Raw genomic sequence first — 20,952 nt, 5'->3', positions numbered from 1 at the left:
AGCAGAGGAGGGCACTAAAATTAGTCTCAAAAAAACAAATAACAATGAAATCTCAGTCTGAGCAATCATGAATTATTCAACTTTAATTAATGCCAGGGTAAACCAAATAAGGCCTTTAACTGAAGTTTTCCATTTTAGAAGAGCAGCCTTTCAGAAATGAAGAAAACTAGCAGTAAGATAAACCAAAGAGCTGCCGGACTCAAGTTGGAAAAGATCTTGGAATTTCAGTAAGTTAAAAGGAGCAAAATCCATCTGTATCCTAAAGCAAGGGAAAACCAAAGAGGACAGAACATCTGACACAAGTGGATAGGTTTCAAAGAGGGTTAAGAAATATGCAGAATGTTGTAAAAGAATAGGAAAGGTAATCATAAATTTGGACAAGACTTTAGTCACAAATAAAGTAAACAAGGAGAAAGCAATGGAAGTAGCATAAACAACCGAGATGTGAAAACTAACAAACCTATGTCCCAGAAACAACTGAATCATTTACCCTGGTTTTAATAATACTTAACACAGGAGCAAAAAACCAAACAACTTAAAGAATGAAATGGTGGCAACAGAAGTTACCCAATATGCCATAGGCCTGGACCAAGCAGCCACAAGGAGGCTGAATCATATTCAGCCTAAGCTCTGAAAGCATGTAATTTTTCTTGTGGAGTCTATACATAAATAAAGCCTATGTTATGAAAACAAGGATAGCACCATCTGTTGAAAAATAACAAACGCAAGGACCACGTGAGGCAGAAAAAGACATCTGAAAAAACCCAACCCCATCAACCAGAATATTTAAATATATAAAAGAATAAAGATGTGGCAGAAAACATGACTAGAAAAAAGCCCAGCAGTGCATTTCATAAAAATAGATCAATCAAGCAAAACCTGACAGCTTCTTGAAAAAACTGTTTTCTGGACAAAGGATATCATATGGTGCCACACAAGAAAATTTTACTTATGATGCAGAAGATGGGAGTTAGTATGAAAGTCCTAAGGTGCTACAGAACTGCCCAAAGGACAGCATCACAGAATCACAGAATGGTCTGGGTCGGAATGGACCTTAAAGATCATCTGGTTCCAACCCCCTGCCATGGGCAGGGACACCTTCCACATCAATTACGTGCAAATCTGGCAGGCATCAATCTGAGGGTTACTATTAAAAATGTTGCTCTGTATATGCTGGGATTCATGCCTTTCAATATTTTTAATGACCCTGACACAAAAAGTCAGAGTATTCTCATGACATTTTCCAATTAAAATTCAGAAATCACCAAAGGTCAACAAAATGTTACAGAAAAACCTGTTTTGTGGGACCACAGTGACAGGCATGAGATGTACTTACTGTGTATCAACAACAGGTTTTGTTTTCACTGTGGGGGAACTAACCTTCAAACGGGCTGAGGGAAAGATGTGTGTGTTAACAAAGAAATGACAGCATAACAGCAGCTCAGCTGTGAGGAGACTATCAGATTAAGACATACAGAATGAATGTTGGACTTTTTTCCCTGATATAACCTAAAGCAACAGTGAGACCCCATCTGGAATGCTGAATTCAATTCTGATCCTGATCAATGCAGTTTTAAAGAGGAAGAGTGGCACCCATCCCTAAGATGATCAGAAGACTGCTGAGTCAATCACATAAAACACTACCAAAAGAACCAGGTCTTTCTAGCTAACAAAGATTGCTTGTGAAATGACAGAACTGCTGTCCAAAAATATATCAAGAAAGTAAACACCAAGGAAGGAAGAAAATTATTTAAGTGAAAGATCAGTGTTGATATTTGCATAAGAGTAGGGTGTCAACTAACCAGAAGGAAATTCAGGCTTTCAAACCGTCACAGGAGTGAAATGCCAAATTGGCTCTGTAGCTTTCCAGGAATCAAGTGGGCCTCTGCATTATGAACACTAACTGCTGGGACAGCAAAACAACACCATTAGAGTGATACCCTCACAGTCTATGTGTAGAAATTCACAGCGCTGTTTCAGAGCAGCCACACAAGTTTGGGAACAAAGGTGGCTCAGCAATCAGGGTCCATTTCCCAGTAGATACTTTCTGGACGTGCACTTAAATGTTTTGGATGGCACCCTGGGTTTTCCTTTCAGCAGCAAGTATTCTGGCAGCTCTTACCCTATGAGGAGGCCAAACCTCTGGGTTACAGCAACCAGGGTGTATGAAGCCAACAACTCCAGAGTGACAGTGCACTGATTACTCCAGTTGCTCCTTAAAAGTTATCAGGAAAATGATAGTTGTATTTATTCCTATGTTGTATATAAGCAAAAAACTTTGCAAAGTGCACAGGGAACGGTCCTAACGTGATTAATGGGAAAACTTTCCACTTTCACACCTACTGACCTCACAATCTCCTTCAGGCACTTCATAGCTGCCCAGTACCATATCCTGCACTCACAGGGACCTCACCACTCACAGAGATGCATATGCCATGTGTAAGATGCTGTTTCGTGGGATTTCTTTTACTTTATTCGGTTCAGGAGTGCTCTTCCCACACCGTACAGCTCCCCAGGAATCAGTGTCTCTTAAAAAAGGCCTTTAACACGGGGAAGTGAGGACGGTGAAGGCGCACGGCTGGTGCTAACATCACCGGGGAGCCTGAGGACCGGCTGCCGGGGGATGCACACACAAAAGAGCACAAGTTGCCCAGCAGCCAGCCGGAGCTCAGCTACAAAGCCCAGACCGGTCTTCCAGCAGCACCACCGGGCAGGCGGAACAGGCGGCGGCACAGAGAGGTGAAGCGGCGCTGGAAGCGGCACCGGAAGGACAAACCGCGGCTTCTCGTCCAGCCTGCGGGCCGCCGAACCCCGGCTGAGCACGGCGGGTCCCACGAACCGGGCACTCACCGAGCGGACGTCCAGCTGCAGGACGCAGAGCAGCGCCTTCCGCGGCATGGGCGGCGGGGCCCGCGGGGTCCCGGCCCGCTCCGGCTCGCCCGCGCCGCGGGGCCGACGCCGTCGTCACGGCAACCGCAGCACTTCCGGCGCCTACCCCACCCTCCGGCGCCGCTCCCGCCTTCCCACAATGCCCTGCGCGGCCGCGCCTGTCCTTCCCACAGTGCCCCGCGGTAATGGCCGCTGTTATGGCGGCCATGTTGCGATGTGTGTGGTGATTTTGGCCTTCCCACCCTCGCTCTGCTCGCCGCGGAGCTCTTTGCCTTTGTACGCACAGTATGCGCTGGTTCTTACAGAACAGCAGTTCTGGGACTTCCCTCAGGGCCGCTGGGGTGCTGCTGGGGTGTATGGGAAGCAGAGTAATTACCAACCCCTCAGCGTCGGGAGGGACAGTCACACTCATGGGTGCTGAGTCAGGGATGGATTGCTGGTGCAAAAGCTGAAGTGGGCAGCGAATCAGGCCACACCTGAGCAGTGGTATTGTGGGGCATGCAGAAGGAGCTTGTGATGTGTCTAATACTTCTAGTTTCTTGGTCCTACTGCAGAAAGGTGCCAAAGAGCCTTCCCTTCAAATGAAGGGAAAACCAAGTTCTACACAGTTCCTGGGCTGAACAGCCAAAAGCAGTGAATTTCAATGTATCTAGTCGTGTGGGGCGCAGAGTGAGCATGGTGTATTGTGACCAGTCCCATCTTCAGAGTCTCCTCTCCACACTCCGTATCTGACACTGTCTTTTCAGGCCTGCTTTTCTGTTATCATTACTAGATTCAAATTTATGCTGCTGATCTTGAGCACCATTGTGTTCGTACTAAGGCTATTCACCAAAGTCTTTGCTGCTACGTCGTTCTCAAGAGTATTTGCAGTGACGTGTAACACGTGTAACAGTCTGACTTTATGTTTTAGCAGCTTCTGTTCATCTCGGTCGCAGGCTGTGAGGGAGTTTAAGCCTTGAAATACTCTTCAAATTCACAAGTACAGCTGTATAGAAGGGAGGAAACTGAGCCTCAAATTTTGATTGCCTCCAAAAGAGAGCAATGGCTCAAATGCATCCCATGGATTGCTTTATTTTAATGTTACCATGTCAAAGAAGAATCATGCTGTGTGATGTAGAAAGCTTCTGCTGCAATCTGGAAAGAAACAACATTCTCAAAATGGTTTAATTTTGATTATTTTTTTTGAAAGGAAACTAAGCAAAGAACATAATATGCCAGTGCAGACAAAAGTGAACTCTGTAGATGGATTAAATATCACTGCTAATACCTGATACCAGTCTTTTAACATAAATAAATGATTGGAAATGCAGGCTTTATTTTTATTAATGGGACTTCTTATTTTCCTATCTAAGCAAAGAACAGGATTCTGGAAAAGACCTGGAAAAGACTCACTTTTGAATCACAGACCTGTAATAGATATATTAGGGAGGGGTTGCCACTTGGACGTAATAATTTTCTATGTATTATCAGCCTCAAGGTTATGAATAGCATTCCAGAGTTAACAAGAAAAAAAAAAATCTCAAAGATCCATAGCCTCAGATGGGAACAGTATTAATATGGTTTAGTTCTTATTTTTGGTTACCTTTCACATACATGCTTTTTGAAGGGATAAGTAATGTGTTAAAGATTGTAAAGTATGAGGTATTATGGTAAGTGTGGCCATATAAGAACAGAAGATAGATAAATGCTGAAATCAAAAATGGCATCATGTTTGTGATGAAAATTTAATATCCATGTGCAGTGCCCTGGAACAGAGGTACTTTATAACCCTTGAAAAAGGAGCACAAGTTGGGACAGAAAGCTCCTCTGAAGTGATAAGGCAGCGATGAATTTCATTGCGTTTCCTTGGTAAGTCAGGGAAAATTTGAGGTAGACTGGAGAGCAATGCAGTCTGCAGAGACACTTCTCCATCCCTCTGTTTGCAGAGCTTCTGCCACTTCACCCCACTGGGTCTTGGAAAGAAAGGCTGCTGCTGCTGCAGTGCTTTTCCTGTCCAGCCCTTTCTGCAGCAGCAGGGGGAGATCCATCTGGACCTTCTCATTCTGTTGAAATGCACAATTTATTTTTACATTTGCACTGCAGGAATTTGGGGGACAACGAGGGAAACTCTGGCTTTCAGCATAAATCCGTTTGCTAATAGGCAAAACTGATAAGCAAATCCACAGAAAGTGCATGCTACTTTAATAGACCTGAGGTTTTAACTGCTGTAAAGTTCCCTGCTGTGAAAGCACATGAATTCCTTTGCTTTTAGAAAAGTAAATCTGCTTGTAACGCTACTTATGCTTAGTTCCATGTAATAAAAAAGCCTGGATGACAGCTTTGCATTATGCTAAGGTTTTTGCAATCTCCTCCGTTTGAAAGCTTCATCCTTTTCTGTCCTCCAGGCCCTCCAACATGCCTGCTATGGAAGAGCCCTGTTGTCATCAAGATAATTCAATTCTGCTCCTATTTCTATCATTACAGATGAAGAGTAACTGTCAAAAGAGTGAGGTTGCACTGATTTAATACAATTATCACAAGATTTGTACCTTATTGTTGCAGTGCTGATGACTGTCAGGCCTCAGGAGTTTCAATGTATGAAAATTTGCTTCAAAATAAGTAAAGTGGGGAAAACTGGGAAGAGTGAGGTTTGCAGTGGATATTCTGAAGTGCAGGATCTGTAAAATAATGTGAATTAGACTGAACTAGTTCACGTAAGATGGGAGGTTAGTGAGCAAATCGTAACATTTGTCAGGAGAGGTGCTTTTGACTAAGAAGCCAGGAATGATTTTCTCCTTAAACTTAGGAAGTGTTCTGCTGGGTGCAAAGTGGCATTGCAGAATCATTCTGGCAATAAGAGTAAAAGAAATAAGGGAGCTTTCCACAGTTTTCCACACCCTCCTGCAGTTCATATGGGTGTTGTCAGAGAGCCATTTCTGCCTACATCAAACCCCTGATGTTGACAGAGCTGCCAGAAGAGACCTCTGTCTTACTGCACATCCTTAATTTAGATATCATCACCAAGTATGATTGTCTTGTCATTAATAACTGGAGAATTCCAGGAAGACATCTGCTCAAATAACAGCAATGAATTATGAAATATGGAAAGATTTCCATATTAGAAAAGGCAAACAAACCATTAAGACTATTTTACTTTGGAGAGTGTAATGTAATACAAAAGAGGTACATAAGGGATTAAATAATATGTAGAAATGGGTTCTTCTATTTACCCATGCCTGTTTATCCTTTCAGAGGACACATGCAATGAAATTAAAAGACAACACAATCAAGACTGATAGAAGAAAGTACTTTAGGTAGTGGAACCCATTATAACAAGATACATTCAGCAGTGTTTAAAGCAGAATCAGAGCACTGTAGGGAATGCCACAGGAGAATACCCACATGCATTACTTATTTTGATCTCACTCTCTGGCTGGGTTAAATGTGCAGTTTGCAAAAGTCAGTTCCTGTGCAGAGAACTGTAGTGGAGGAAAACAGGCAGCAGAAGTTAAGACTAAACAATCCCAGTTTGCTATAAAGTAGAGCTGGAAGAATTCTGTAATACGAGAGGTTCTAATAGGATCTAAGAGGACCAAAGTGATTTGCATTACTGCATACAGTTATGTAACGGGGAAGCTAGAGTGTTAGACTATTGGTAAGGACAGAGGATGGAGATTTCCTGCTGGTGTCAGCACACTCTTCACAAAATACGTTTTCATCTAATCTTTCTACTTTAAAGCAGGAAAAAGTTGCCCAGAAGTTACCATTCATTAATATCTATTGCTTTAGAAAAAACACACAATGATTTTGTGGATCCTATTTTATTGAGCATCTGGCTCTTAATGTGCAAGGACACAGCTGGGCAGAGCTCTAGGCTTCCTTGATGAACCTACAAGTTGCTACAGGCAAAAGGCCACCTGCTAAAAGCGTTATATAGGTGAAGCAGTGACCTTTCTTCCCTGGGCCCTCCCAGTCTCACTAGTGCCTATTGAAGGGCATTTTTCGCTACACATCTGGAGAAACACTGTGCCTCTCTAACATTTCGGTTCTGGCTGAGCCATGAAAGAGAAATTCCTCTGCTAAGCCAATATGCTCTTTAGCGGATGTGACCATTAACTTCACTGATTCTTGATGTAGGTCATGCCTGCAATAACAAGAAGAAGAAAAAGGCAAGCTAAAGACACTGAAGTTTATTTAACATTTAAGCTGTTTTCCAATTCTGCTAAATTCTTTCTTGGCTGGCCTCAGGTAAAAAAGAAATCAAATCTGATTTGATTACAGCCACTAGAGGAATATTCCAGACCTTGAATTCAGTTGTACTAATTGGAAACTTGCATTTTAAAGTTATGGCCTAAATTAATCTTTGAGATAACTTCTGTGAATACAGTCTTAAGAATTCACAAATGGTACAGGTACAGTCAGCCAAGACAGCTTTAGCTTTGTACCCCTAGGTGGTTCCTGGGTTCTCCCTTATTCAGTTCAAAAGAGGTAACACTTTCCTTTGTGTTTTACATTGAAAAAATAAAAATGTCTTAGATAAAGACATTGCCCCAGTGAAGTTTTTGCTTGAAACAAAATTCTTCTAACCAAGTTATAAACCCCTGAAAATAGGGGTTTATAATGGGACTGCTGATAGACCCTTAACAATAGCGTTGTGAATGGCGCTGCTATAATTAATGGTACTTCAGAAAGATTTATGGTCCTTAGACAGAGATAAAACAGAAATATCTCTGCTTCTTTGCCTCCCATCATTTTATCCTCTATGAAATTTTATGTGAAATAAGTCAAATGAAAAATGTAAGCTCTTAATCTTTTCCCAGAGTCCTGTCTCTCACTTGATGAACACTTTTGCAGAATAAATTAGAGCTTTTATTCCTTACGCCTGTACAGCTTTGTATTTAAAAAGCAAAGAAAAGGACATTGTTGGGTTGGCGAAGCAACTCAAGATGATGGTCATGGAGGAAGCCGAAATCACCAACTACTCTAATCCATTCTTCTGCCATCCCAGAGACAACAACTCTGATCCTGCAGTAATTCAGAGCAGCTGGCTCGGAAGTGTACGAAAAGGCACCTGCATTCTGCATTGAAGACCCGTTTCATGCAAAAGGTTAGCTGTGATGGCTCCAGCTGCAGCAGCCATAATACAGTGGCCTTAACAGAAAGCCAAAAGCTGTGGCTTGAGTACAGTTGATAATACCTTTGTGTTGAAAAATGCAGGGTGCTGTATGAATCTTTAATATAACTGGGAAAAGCATAACAAAAGGCAATTGCTAGAAGATGAAGCTAAAAATATTTAATTAGATTTTGGGCCCTGTATCCTAACAGAGAAAGTGAGTAACCTCTGGAAGAAGCTATCAAAAGGAAAATGAAGTTTTCATTTTCTGACAATACCAAAGGAAAACAAGGGACTGACTAAAGAAAGACTTCTGTCAAAACAGAACATACTATAGTTGAAGAGTGACAACAGTATTTAATGGTCTGTGATGTATAGGAGGCTACCTTAATAACAGTACGTTCTGTCTGTAAACATTGTGACTCTAAAAGATACTAAAAAAAAGTAAATGATAAAGTATTGCTTACTGAGCAGAGAACAGAGAAGAGGGCTCTGAAGAATCTGCTTTGGAGCCTATGCGTTGCAGCACCTGGCGTGGCCAAAGGGAATGTTGGAGGGTAGCAGGGAATGCTGACTTCTGAGGCCTTGAGAGCAAAGGCACAGTGTGGCTCCAAGCTTGTCAGAGTTGTCTTACTGACTACTTCTGATCAGGGCCAGGAGGCGAGCATCAGACCCCAGTTTTCAGAGGGAAAATCTTTACTTCTGGGCTGCCAGGCTGAGGCAGCAGCTAAGTAAGGGGCTGAGAAATCACAGTTTTGGCATAGGCCACCTGAATGGCAGTTAAAGCTCAAAATCCATGACATCCCATGATAGTCCCAGGCTCTGGTTTCTCTTAGCCTCATCCAGCTCAGATGGCATCTAGGCACTTGTTTTTCAAAAGCCTCTCTGCAGTGTGTCAGGAGTTTTGTCCCTTTGCCTATTAAAGCAGCAGTGTTTTAGCATCTTCATGTTAATTTGATTGACAACAGTGAAGTCACTAGAGAACCTCAAGGATTTTCTGGCTGGCTTGTTTTCCTGTTATAAACTGTAGCTTGCTGTTGTATTAGAGAAGAAAACTGAAATGTTTTCTTTAAGTAATAGCTGAAGTTACTCTGTCTAATAGGGAGCTCTGAGATCTATGCTCAAATTCCCTGTGAATTACAACATTGCTCCTTTAAAATTTCTCCAATCCATCAGGAACAGAGAGGGAGATGTTATTTTTTAACAAGAACTTTTGGTTTTCAATGGAATTCACTCTAGAGGAAAGAACTTTTTTCATTCTGAGGAAGATTTGTAAAGGGGCAGGATTGTGGCTATTATTAGAATTCTTCCTAAAGAAAATCGTCAAACCCTTTACAGCAGTAGGCAGATCTGAGCTAGAAAGTATAACAGGATGGCATAGAGCAGCCCAGATAGCAACAGAGAGAAAATGGAGCGGGAAGAAAGGGAAAAAATGGGAACCCAAAAAGAAGAGCAGATGACAGTTAGAATTCTTGCAGGCTGCAGCAAGGGGCGAATATAAGAAGCTGCAGGAAAAGAAAGGATAGAGTGGCTTAGTGTTAATCAGAGACACAGGAAAGTAGGAGAGGTTTTAAATGAGCTTTAAAAAGCAAAAATTCAGTTAGCAGCTCAGAAGAGAATTCCAGATCATCAAGTATAGGAGCAAGAGTAAAATGCAGAATACCAGGAGATACCTCTGAGTCCTAAGCAATTAACTTCTGAAGGTAAGAAGAAATTTTTTGGGAAGTGGAATCTTTTCTTTCTGTTTAAAGACATCTCTGTTTTCCTTATCCCACTGAAAGGGTGCATTTAGTACTAGAAGAAAGTGACTCCCTCCTGATTTCTTTTTTACTGTTCTAATGGTATATTCATACAGCTCTCTGTTACAGGAGAATTAACCACTGAGGAACTAGAGCTTGCCTGGTCTGGCAATAAATTTGCCCAAGCACATAGTCCAGATGAATTACCTCTGAAGTTGGGTGAGTTATACCAGGTACCAAGGAGCAGTGTTTGCACCACACTCTTTAGTTGTCTGAAGACACTGGGGTTGAAGATGAGTTCCAAAATCCACTAAAGCCATCATTTACTTCAGTAGACATGAGAGCAGGATGGCCGGACCGTGAAGTTAGGGGGTCTCCTTTACAGCTCTGAGATATGAAATACCACTTTTTGTGCTGCCAGTTTAACTACCTGTGAAATGAAGACAGCAACAGTCACTAAAAAAAAAAAAAAAAAGAAAAAACATTAAAAAAAAAAAACAACACAGATTATTTATTCTTAGAAGCTGCACAACACTATTATAAAAAAATCCTATTGCTAGCTTTGGTTTTATCTGCACTATAAGGAAGAGTAGCATGGTGTTTGAGTTTGGGTTTCTTTTACATATAAATCATGATTAAAGGTTAATGAGGAAACTAACACTATATGAAAAGGTTGTTTTCTCATGAGTTAAATACTTTCTTTTTAAAAACTGTATCTATTCCTACAAAATTATGAATTCAGTTTTTGCTAAACAAAACCTTAATCAGTCCCTTTCTCTTTCCATAGAAGACATAATTTTAAGCAAATGCAATCAGTGCCTTAGTTCCAGTCATCAGTTCTGGATCTTTGCACCACTGGATCGCCAGCAGAGAAAACTTCACCCAAACAAAACTCACACATGTAAATCAAATCAGGCAGAGCTCCTGACACAGAGTTTGTGCCAGCTTAGTGCTTTAGCATTGGCTTTGCACTGGCTGCTGAAGGACAGACAATGCTGGATCCAGTGTAATGTTAGACTAGCACAGAGAGTCAATGCCTAATGGAGCATAAAACCTTCCAGCACCATGCCAAACCTTCTGTGGGTTTTTGAACAAATTAAAACAGCAGAGTGAGCATAGATGAGATCAGTGGTTTACATCGCATTGCCACGGTGGCTTGAATCCAATACTAAGAGCCTTAAAGTCACAGTCTGGTCACACCCAAGCCTGCAGTCAGTTTTTGCTCTCTAGTTACAGACAAGGAGTGCTGTGATAAAGTATCATTGAATTTAAACAAATCCTAAAAGACATGCCCATTTTCTATGCACTGGGTGATGAAAGCAACCCTTCTGGCATGGTGGAAAAAGAGGAATCCTGTGTTTCACCATGCTTGTGGCCACATGGGGGAAACAAGAGCTCTCAGGGAACAGGAAACCAATACTTTGCTCAAGCTTCTTGCTCCATGCCAGGGGTGCACATGACAACTTTTCCAGTTGGATGTGACTCTCTTAATGACCAAAGTTACACAAAAAACGTGCTCTGAAAATAGGGCTTTGTGACAGAAATGCCTGCACAGCTGTAACAGCCACGTCTCAAACACGCTGCTGCTTATGAACCACAAGAATAATATCGTGAAATGTGCCGACTTCTGCAGTTTTCCCCCTCTTTTGTGGAAACTAATGAGTCACGATTAGAGTAATGCTTTTCTGTGACTCCAAAAGCATTTTGCTTAATGAGGTACTAAGTCTTTATAATTAGACCCAGAAGGGAGCTGGGACATGGCCCCTTAACAGCAATAATTATTTAGGTTATTTATGGTAATAAAAAATTGAAAATAGGAATTCTCCCTCAGAATGTGACTATTTATTCTTTTACATATTGCCTAACAGGCAATTACCCTATTAAGGCAACGTTTTGTTGCTAAAGACATTAATTGAAATGTAAATTAAATGTAAATCAGCTAATTAAATTGATATGTAATGAACTTGTCATGCAGGCCTTTGAGATCAGATGCATTTTTCTAATAAACAAGTGTTACAGTGGTGGCATTGCTCACTGGAGTTAAGGTTGTTTAACGTGTTGCATTGATAAGACTCTACCTCCTCAAATTCAAAGGTTTGGATTATGTCTTTAGGGCCCAGAATGCAGCTGATGCTGGGAGTTTCCAGATTTATCCCCTCCAGTTACTTCCTGATCAACTTCATTGCAAGACAGGGTGGTGAGTGCTGCACATCTCATCAGGGTGCAGTCCAAGCTCTGTCTCTTCCTTCTGCTCCCCAGAAATGATAAAGCAGTTTGTAAAATCCCTCGCCAAGACTGACGCTGCTGTGTTAGATGGCTTCTAGAGGGTTTAGTGTCATTTCTTTCTCTGTGTGCTGTGGCCAGTTCAGTAGGGGTAGTGAACCCCCATGGCAGTGAGAGGATAATGCTAGACATTCCTGAAATACAAAGAAAATGAGAAATGAAGCAATCAGAATTCACTTGGCGATTATGTTGACAACATTCAAGGTAAACATCAAAGTCAAGATCAAGTCAATACAGCAACAAGAGATTGAGCCAGAATAACCTTCTGCACTATCTGTAACACACGAATAACCTTAATCATCAAAGTGTGGGCTTGTGTCAAACTGTAAATTAAAGGAAAGGAACATGAAGCTATCAATTCTGCTATGAAGTGATCAGTTTTCCTGCTACATTTTGAGCCAGACCTGCTATAGTTTCTGGTATAAATTCAGGTCCTGTATTGAAGGTATCTTGGAGGACAGAAGCTTCTCCCTGCCACATAATGGACAAAACTCACTGTCTACAATTGTACAAGTGAGGCAGACATCACTTGTTTTACTTTTGAAAAAGCTCTGGTTGGCACCTTAAAAAATCAACTGTCCACTCCCACTGAAACCATGAAGACATTATGTGTGCACGGGCATTAAACTCAAGCCAGTGTGGCAGAAAGGGCTGCAGAAGTCAGAGAACAGGCACTCTGTTTGAAATTGTGGAAATGCTTTTGCAGGAAGTTTTCCTGGATCCATCGTGCCATAGTTTCACCTGAGCATTCATGCGTAATTGTTCTGTCTTGAATAAATCTGATGCTGCATTTATAACTTCTACCCAGAGAACCTTCCACCCTGCAGTTCTTTGGAGCCTGGGGGTATTTAATAAACATGTCAACTACCGCTCTTTTTTAGCTTGAATGCAGCATCTCGTTCTTCCCTACTGAAAAACACTCCAGTTTGAAGTTTACAGAGCAATTAAAGACCCTCATGGGGCCCCTGATATGTAGAGATTGTCAGCATATGTAGATTAGTAATTGTCAAGTTTCTCCCTAAGGCCGAAGAGCTCTTAGTCAAATTCCAAAGATCATCAAGTATCCAGATTTCAGTGGGCTTTGTGTTGTGCACAACATAGTGGCATAATTAAACTACAATGCTTACTTTCTAATAAACTTTTGGATCTGGCTATGTTTCTATTAATTTCTTATAATTAACTATGATCACAGAATGAAGAACATCAATCTAAAGCTGCAACCTTGCTGCTTCCAAAAGGATGCCCAGGGAATAGCTTTCCCTTCTAAACTGTTGGGGCTTGGAGACCGCACTTACTCCTCTGACTTGCAAAGGCCTTATGGAGGACTAAGACAAGCAGACTGAAGTCACAAACCTTCTGTGGCTCCTTTTCAGCTGACACATGGGCACGGGTGGGTGAATGATGCCATCTTAAACTATGTCTCATTGACCTGTCAGCTTGGACTCTAGCTCAAATCTTAGTGTATTTTAGTCTGTTTTTCACTAGTTTTGGTGCCTTTAAACATTGATTTAGATAGAAGCTGGAAAAAAGTACAGGTCAGAGAAGAAAATTAGTATAAGGATCCTCACAAACCAGGCTGATGCCATAATGACTGTCTCCATCATCCCCCATTGTTAAGCCCTGATAATATTAATTTGCATGAGTGTAGAAGAGGAATTGTGCTGGCTGGCTTTGCATCTTGCGTGATCCAGCCCTTGAAGATCAAATCACTGCTCTAATATTGTATTCCTTGGAAGCCACAGGGTAACAAGAGCTACTGGATGAAGCCTTCATGCAGTATGACTGGTCTGTGCTGGATTCTCTTTTGTGCTTCCCACATACATTGTGTTGTACTCCCAGGGCTTGGAAGGTACAAAGCCTTGGTTATTTGTCTGCATCCATCATTTGAGTCCCACTCCATCGATATGTGACTCTGGACAAAGCCTATGGCAAGGAGTAGGTTATTACAAATTTCTTTGGTGTTTCTGACCTACAAACTGAGATTTTCAAAGGCATACATGGGATCTGAAAGTTTAATTCTTAATAAAAAAATAATTGGACTTGGAAATTGTGAAGACATCTTTAATAATATTAATTTCATCATGTAATATAAAAGAGCTAAATGATTACTAATGAAGAGTAGATCTGCATTTCCATGCTATGGCTACCATGTGCAGCAGAGGACAAACTGGCCATGCTTGGGAATTGACAGAAACCTTTTGTTAACCCCAGCCTATCCATGCACACATCGGCATGCTCTTCCACACATATGTGTCCAGATAAGCAATATTCTTCTCAAACTGGGCTAGCGAGTAAAACCCTGAAGAACCCCTACACCATTTATGCATCCAGGAGGAAACACTTCATTGCCTCCATCGCTCTTCTTGCACAGCACTTACTCCTCTGTAAATCCCATCTTATTTGTCACAATTTACACGTACCTTCAGTGCTGGAATATTGGCAGCTCTGGACCCTGAGATCTCTCACTAGCCCCAGAAAAGACAACTGAAGCACCCCCTTCCCATGACAAAGGATAACCTGAAGCCAATGGGGTGATTTCAGAATGGTTTTGTTTAGTCTCAGGCTGACTTTGAAGCAAAGCTCTATCATTTAGCCCCCCAAATTGCTGAAGTCTCCATGTCCCAAGCCCCTTTGTGAGCTAAATCCTCATTTCATAAAAATCACTTAAATACTTCCTGTCATTGAATTAACATCCATCGGTGAAGTGGCTCTTCTCCACTTGGCCCAGTGCACACAGCAGAATATAGTGCTGCATTCCTTCCAGAGGTTTGTTTTCATGTTAGGATATAAAAACTGAATCCAAGCAGCACGAAAAAGTTGGGCTTTAAATAGTAGCCCTTGAGGAGAATCTTCTCAAGAATCCCAATAAAAAGAAAAAAAAACTTCCTCACATTATTCCTATGATGTTGTATCTAAAAATTATTAATTTTGCTTGTCCTGTATCATATCTTTGGGCAAGCTGCTTTCCCTGCCTGAACTGCAATGTGGTGCTTGGTTCAGCGGGTTTAACTGAAGCATGGCTATCTGGAAAAGGCAGTGTTATCTGTAATAAAGTAACTCCCTCAAATTTACTTTCTTGATCTTGTACTTTGGCTGGGCTGTCAGAGCCTTAATGCCTGGAAAAGTATCTGTCACTCAGGACCCTCATTTTAAAGGACTGTAGGTTTTTAGGGGCTGGACAGCGTCATCTGCCTGCATTGATTTTGTCAATGTATTCCTGCGAGCGAGCCAGCCTGAGCCACGTCCTAATTTCCCATCTCCTCTTCAGCTGACGCTAGTCCCTGGCTCACCGAGATTTCAGTTTAGCTCACTGGACTCTTCTTTCCCTACCCTCCCTGAGCTGTATTTTCTAAGCACCAATTTCACTCCAAAATTAAAGATGAAATTTAAAGATTAGGGACTGCAGGGTTGGTTTTTTTCCAGAGGCGTTTCGATGTCTCATACTCACTGATTGAGTTAGGTATCTAAATCATCCCGAGCAATCTGGCCTCCATCCCAAATTATGTGATGTAAAAGGCCAATTTGACTTTTAAAGTGCTCTCCATTTTAATCGCCTGCTGTGCTATTAGTACCATGCGTAATAAATACATTGTGTGTGGCACACAGAGGGCAGGTGTGGGTGATGGAATGGATCCCACTGACTGCCTTGAATAAAAATGCCAGGAATACCAAATACGGCATGCACCAGTCTTAGTCCCAGTCAGTTCTAGTTACTCTAGTGGTCCGACTCCAAATTCAGGCTTACTATGGTGTAACTGAGGTCAGGATACAGTAAATGATTCTTATCTTAATACCACTTTAGTACTGTAAAGTTCAAATTGAGCATCATTCAATGCTTACCAAAGAGGTAAGGGCTCTGTTAATTATTCTTCACTCCGTGAACAAAGGGATGAATATTGTGTCTCTGCTGAAGAGTGTTCTGCCATGCTGCATGTTTTAAGTTAAGAACAAGAAAGAATTAAGGAGCCATAATCCTTAAATGAGCCTTCCTGAGCTCTACCCGAGATCTTACAGCACTTGTTCTGCCAGTCTTTCAAGCTACAACTGTACCAGAGTCAGAGGCCATGGAGGGCAGCATTCCCCCTCCAGTCAGGGGTAGGTCCCAGTTCTGACCATAAGGAAAAGCCAGCTTCATCTGCTGAGTAACAAGAACGGAAAACTTTAAATCCCTATTTTAGACATACCTACTGTCAAAGGCATCACTGATTCAGTGGGGCATGAGGTTGGAGTCTCCCCTTTCCCACTTAATTGTGACTATGCCACTTGAATGGCTGTGAAGCACCCTCAAATAGGAATGTTGTCTGCATGCCAGTGGTAGCATTTTGTTCCCTCTTCTGCATTAGTTTTCATAAGTGTATTAGGTAGAGACAGTGGAAATCTGGGTTCATAGCTGGTTTTAGTTGAACTAGGCTCACTGTTCTACTGACTGTTATGTGATGTTATCATAACTGCACTCATTTCCAAATTACCTTCCCAGAAGCCCACACTCATGAGACATTTTGTTCCTTCTCTGAAGGCAGTAAGCAAAGTCATCACTAAACCCAGAGTGCCATCCCAACCCACATCCGTTCTACTCATTTTGTTTCCTGATATCTCTGAAGTGTTAACTACTGAAAGCAGGAACATGAAAACCTACCAACCGTGAGAGCTGATTAAAATTCAGCCCACTGTATCACCCATAAATAGGAAATAAAGAATACATGACTGTGATTAATCACCCATAAATGGCCACTGCTTCCTTCCTAGTCCATACAAACACAAGCCACATATTTATTCAGCTCACCAAAAGAGTAAGAAGCAGATCATTCCTATTTGTCAGGATCTGGGATTTAAGCAAGTACTTAAAGTGGGGGCTCTGTGTGTGTGTCTGTAGACATGCACGCACATCTGCTCCTCTCTCTGATTTTCAATATTCATGAGAAAAAATCATGTTACTTTTTTTATAAAGGTGTACTTGTCAATAGATCAAAATACATTGAGATGCAAAATCACAGCAGCGTGAGCTTTAGTTAAGGAATTTTTATGATGTTAGAAACATCAGTTGTGAAGAATTGGTAATAATAGTGCTGTTAAGGATTAGTATTTCTGTTGTTATGCATTGCAACTTGGCCAAATCTGAGACCCATAGTAGAAGCACTGTGGAAAAAAAAGCAAATATGATGTGATATACAGAAACTAGACCTGTAGTTTGAAGCACTGGTGAATAAAGACTGTTTTTACTGGTGGCAAATATGCCTTCATTAAAGCACCAGCTTGCTTGTTTGTGGTTCAGCTGAGCTCACCGGAGCACAGCTGCCTGCACCATTGTCTCCCTGGCAAAGCACAGAAGCATTACTCCTTTGCTGTGATTTACAATCCAAGGGCTGCATCCATGGATAGAGTGGTGCACCCAACGCTTTCGGCCTCTGCTGTCACTGGGTGCTAGATACATGGGGCATCTCTCTCGAAATACCCCTTACACAGGCATTGCAGTTCTGATCCAGGAGCAGGAGGTGACACTCAGGAAATCTGGTCCCTCTGTCCCTATCTTCCTGAATGTCTTTAAGCAAATTGGTTGTTTTCTGACTGCCCCAGTTCCCCTAGCTGTTAAAAAAACCTCATTAACAGCATTGCAGATGAAGGAGAGAAAAAAACTGCAAAAGAGCTAAATATTGATATTACACTGCTGGCTGCAAAATGAGCAGTAAAATTGTCAGAAATGGGTAGAAGAAACAGGAAAAACAGCATCACAGGGTGGATGGTGTTAGAAAACATCTTGCGATCATCTCATCCATCCCCTCTGCTCAGGCTGGGTCAGCCAGAGCAGGTTGCCCAGGGCTGTGCCCATCTGGGTTTTGAATATCTGCAGGGATGGAGACTGCAGGACTACCCTGGTCCAGTATTTGGCCACCCTCACAGTCAGAAAGTGTTTTCTTGTGTTCAGACAGGATTTCATACGTTTGTTACAATCTGTGGCCATTGTATAACATGTGGGCTCATACACCCTTGCGCAACCAGCAAGTCCCCTGTGGAGACTGCATGTGACCAGGCTCAATCAGAATCCATCCTGTCACCTTTGAAATCCTCCTGTTTATTCCCTTTACCCCCATTGATCTCCCTGAACATCGTATTTGGCCACTTTTGCAGTATCAGCTTGTTGAACCAATGGGTTAACAGCATCACACCTCCTGGAGATGCTCTGGCACCATCCTAGGGCCCGGTACAACTAGGAAGTGAGCAGAGATTGTGCAGCAATAGGGAGCCTTCCCTGGGCCAGCCTCACAAATTGTAAAACACAGTGATTACCGCCACCACCACCACCACCAGACAGCTCTTTCAGGAGAGAAAATAAAGCTCATGCCTAAAGATGTTATCATGCATAATTCAGGGAAGAAATCCATACTGCATTTAAAAGATTAAATCTTATCATCCAGGGTACTTATTAGCTTGATGATTTAAAAGTACATGGGGATAGAAACTTTCCTGCTATTCTGCACTGGCATCAGTGCAGTTGTGCTGATGAATGGTTAGCCTTGTGGCTTGGTTTGGGACTGAACTGCTTTTCTGATGCCAGAGCTGCCCCAGATGAGATTGGGATGTACCCAGTTCAGTGACCAGCCCTGTCCCTGCCTGGGTATGTGGTCCCCATGGGTTACACCAGCGTGCCTTCGATGGTTACACCAGGGACCACTTCCTTCTCTCCGTTAGGTTTGGTTAAGTTTGTGGCAGGTAGAACAAGGGGTTAGTGGTGTTCAGCTCCACCGATTAATCCCCTCTCCAGTAACACACAGCACTCTAATCTTCCCAACAGCACAAGAAAATGCTTTGGGGCAGCCAAGGGCTGAATATGTTGGTTGTGCTTTTTCTCAAGGATGGAAACACAAGGCTCGTCTGCGCCACTGCTAATACTTGCAGCCATCATTATGGTTTGTGTTAACTCGCCTGTAGCTGTTCACCCAGAGGACTCACAATAACAAAGGCTTTTGGCCTAAATGCATTTGAAAGTGTGGGATTAAAAAAATGTCTGAGGGTTGTTGGTACCCCCAGACACTCCCTCTGTATTGTGGAAGCATGCAGACAGGATACTGACCACAGACGTGCTGGTAAACACACATCAAAGACACAGCAACGTGCATCTCTTTGTCTCTCTCAGTTGTGCCTTCAGTTTTGAACTTAAAGGCTGGGCACAAACATGTTTTTATGTAAACTGCAGGCATTTGGATACTGAAACAGTGAGGAGGCTGGAACCAAATTCAAGTAAATTTACCCTGGACAGCACTAGTTACACTGATGGTCTTTGATGATTCCTGAATACAAGTTCCCCTCCCCAGAATGTACCCTCCTTTTAACCTGGCATGTTCCATGCGACGTGGCACAAACCAGGGCTTGGGTTTCCACTCTGGCCCCACACCATGCAGACTGCCACCATTTGTCTAGGTCAATGGAAACCATGAGATGTTTTTCCCTTTCAGCCCACACACAGACTGCTCTAAACCCAGTTACAGATCTGAAACCTAAGTTGTTTAAGACTGGCATTGGCACCAGGGAACAGTTTCACTCGGACACCACACGCCTCAGGTCGAAGGGAGACCTTGGCTGTGACCATTTATCTTTGCACCATCATACTGTCTCTATTATGCCTTGCACCTCCCCTGTATCAGGAGGCAGGACAGTTGGCATTCACAGCAGAACAACTCCAGCTATCTCTGTATCTACCTGCAATGCCTAAATGAAGTACATTCCTTTTAGCTTTTTGTTTATGGGCTACATGGATGCAATAAGTGTGTAATTATGATGAAGTTGGCCAAGGAAGCTTGGGAAGTCTTGATTGGCCATCAAAGATACCTGGAGGTTGTCCTGGGCAAACAAGAATAACCCCAAAAGGTGGCACCTACACTGATTATATCAAGTGACATAGGGGTTTATGGGGTTCTTCTCTGTGTGGCTTTCCACGGATCCCTCAATCATATTGTAGGCATAGAACTAACTAATAACTTGGGGATTGTGATGTTTACATCTGTTTCAGTCAGAAATCCTCAGATGAATGGTTTGGGATGTCTCAGGATGGCTGAATGACAGCTTGGTTCCGGGAGAGGGTGTAACAAACATGCAGTGTGAGCATGACAGAAAAGGAAGTACTTTGCAAGAATCTTTCTCCCTGTTTTTTGCAAGGATGAGAGGTATGAAATACCTGCATTTAACAGCCATTCTTAGTTACTGCTTGCTCTCTGCCAACACTGCCTTGGGAGCCTCTGTGATGATTTAGCCAAGCACCCGCTGCCATCACTCAGCTGGCTGCTGTGGCTCAGTCTCATTCGCTTCCCTCACTGGTTCTGTGACCCACTTCTGTTCTGCTTCAGTTCACTTCAGGTGCCTGAGTCTTGGGCCATCATGTGAGGAATGGGTGTTTCCTCACATGAAAAAAGGTATATGAAGCGGCATTGGTATGAGATAGAAATATCATGGCGTTTGAGATAAATCACACAAATTAATATTCCTTACCTTCTCCTGAACCTCGCAACATCCAATCCATAGAAGAGCTGTGAATTGCAGTCAAGATTTCCAGGGTAAAGTGCTAGCTTTGTTTAGAAAGATTGCAAAACTCTTCTTCACCTAAAAGGACCAAAGGTTTCACCCAGCCGTCAGTGTTGAACAAGCCACTCCTATGCTAAAGAGCAGCTCTATGCTCTAACCAGTTTCTTATCTGAAGTTAAATCCTGCTTCTCCATCTTCCTCCCCTCTTCCTCCTAACTTCTTAGTGAAGTCTCCCTGGACATGCTGTGTATTTTTCATCTGGTGACTCAGGATCAGCTGCTCAAACTCTTTGGGAATGTGACAGGGCTGTGACAGACCGAGGGGGAAAAGAAATCTGCCTTAGGGGATAAAGAAATGAAAGTGCTGGTGTACAACATGGATTTGCCAGAAAACAACTTCCCACCAAGAGCTGGCTGTCTCCCCTCAGGACTGCGC

At 42.4% G+C, this 20,952-nt stretch overlaps 1 protein-coding gene across 6 annotated transcripts in view; it reads right to left on the bottom strand.

Annotated features, from left to right (window-relative positions):
- SPATA6 (spermatogenesis associated 6) overlaps positions 1–3,013 on the bottom strand; it is a 47,028-nt gene extending 44,015 nt beyond the window's left edge. For all 6 annotated transcript variants that reach the window (XR_008971268.1, XR_008971269.1, XR_008971270.1 and 3 more), the window contains exon 1: positions 2,851–3,013. Coding sequence is in view for 2 of the 6 variants with exons in the window: in XM_057401800.1 (XP_057257783.1) it covers positions 2,851–2,898 (48 nt within the window). In the remaining 4 variants the exon portion in view is untranslated. The remainder of the gene's footprint in view (positions 1–2,850) is intronic.
- Between the last annotated feature and the right edge of the window lie 17,939 nt (positions 3,014–20,952).

This window comes from Pezoporus wallicus, unplaced genomic scaffold (genome assembly GCF_028554395.1).
Source record: "Pezoporus wallicus isolate ANWC-B61680 ecotype Strahan unplaced genomic scaffold, APGP_CSIRO_Pwel_v1 contig_1035, whole genome shotgun sequence".
Lineage (NCBI taxonomy): Eukaryota > Metazoa > Chordata > Aves > Psittaciformes > Psittacidae > Pezoporus > Pezoporus wallicus.
Note: the sequence above shows the minus strand (reverse complement) of the source record. Positions and strands in the feature narration are given on the sequence as shown.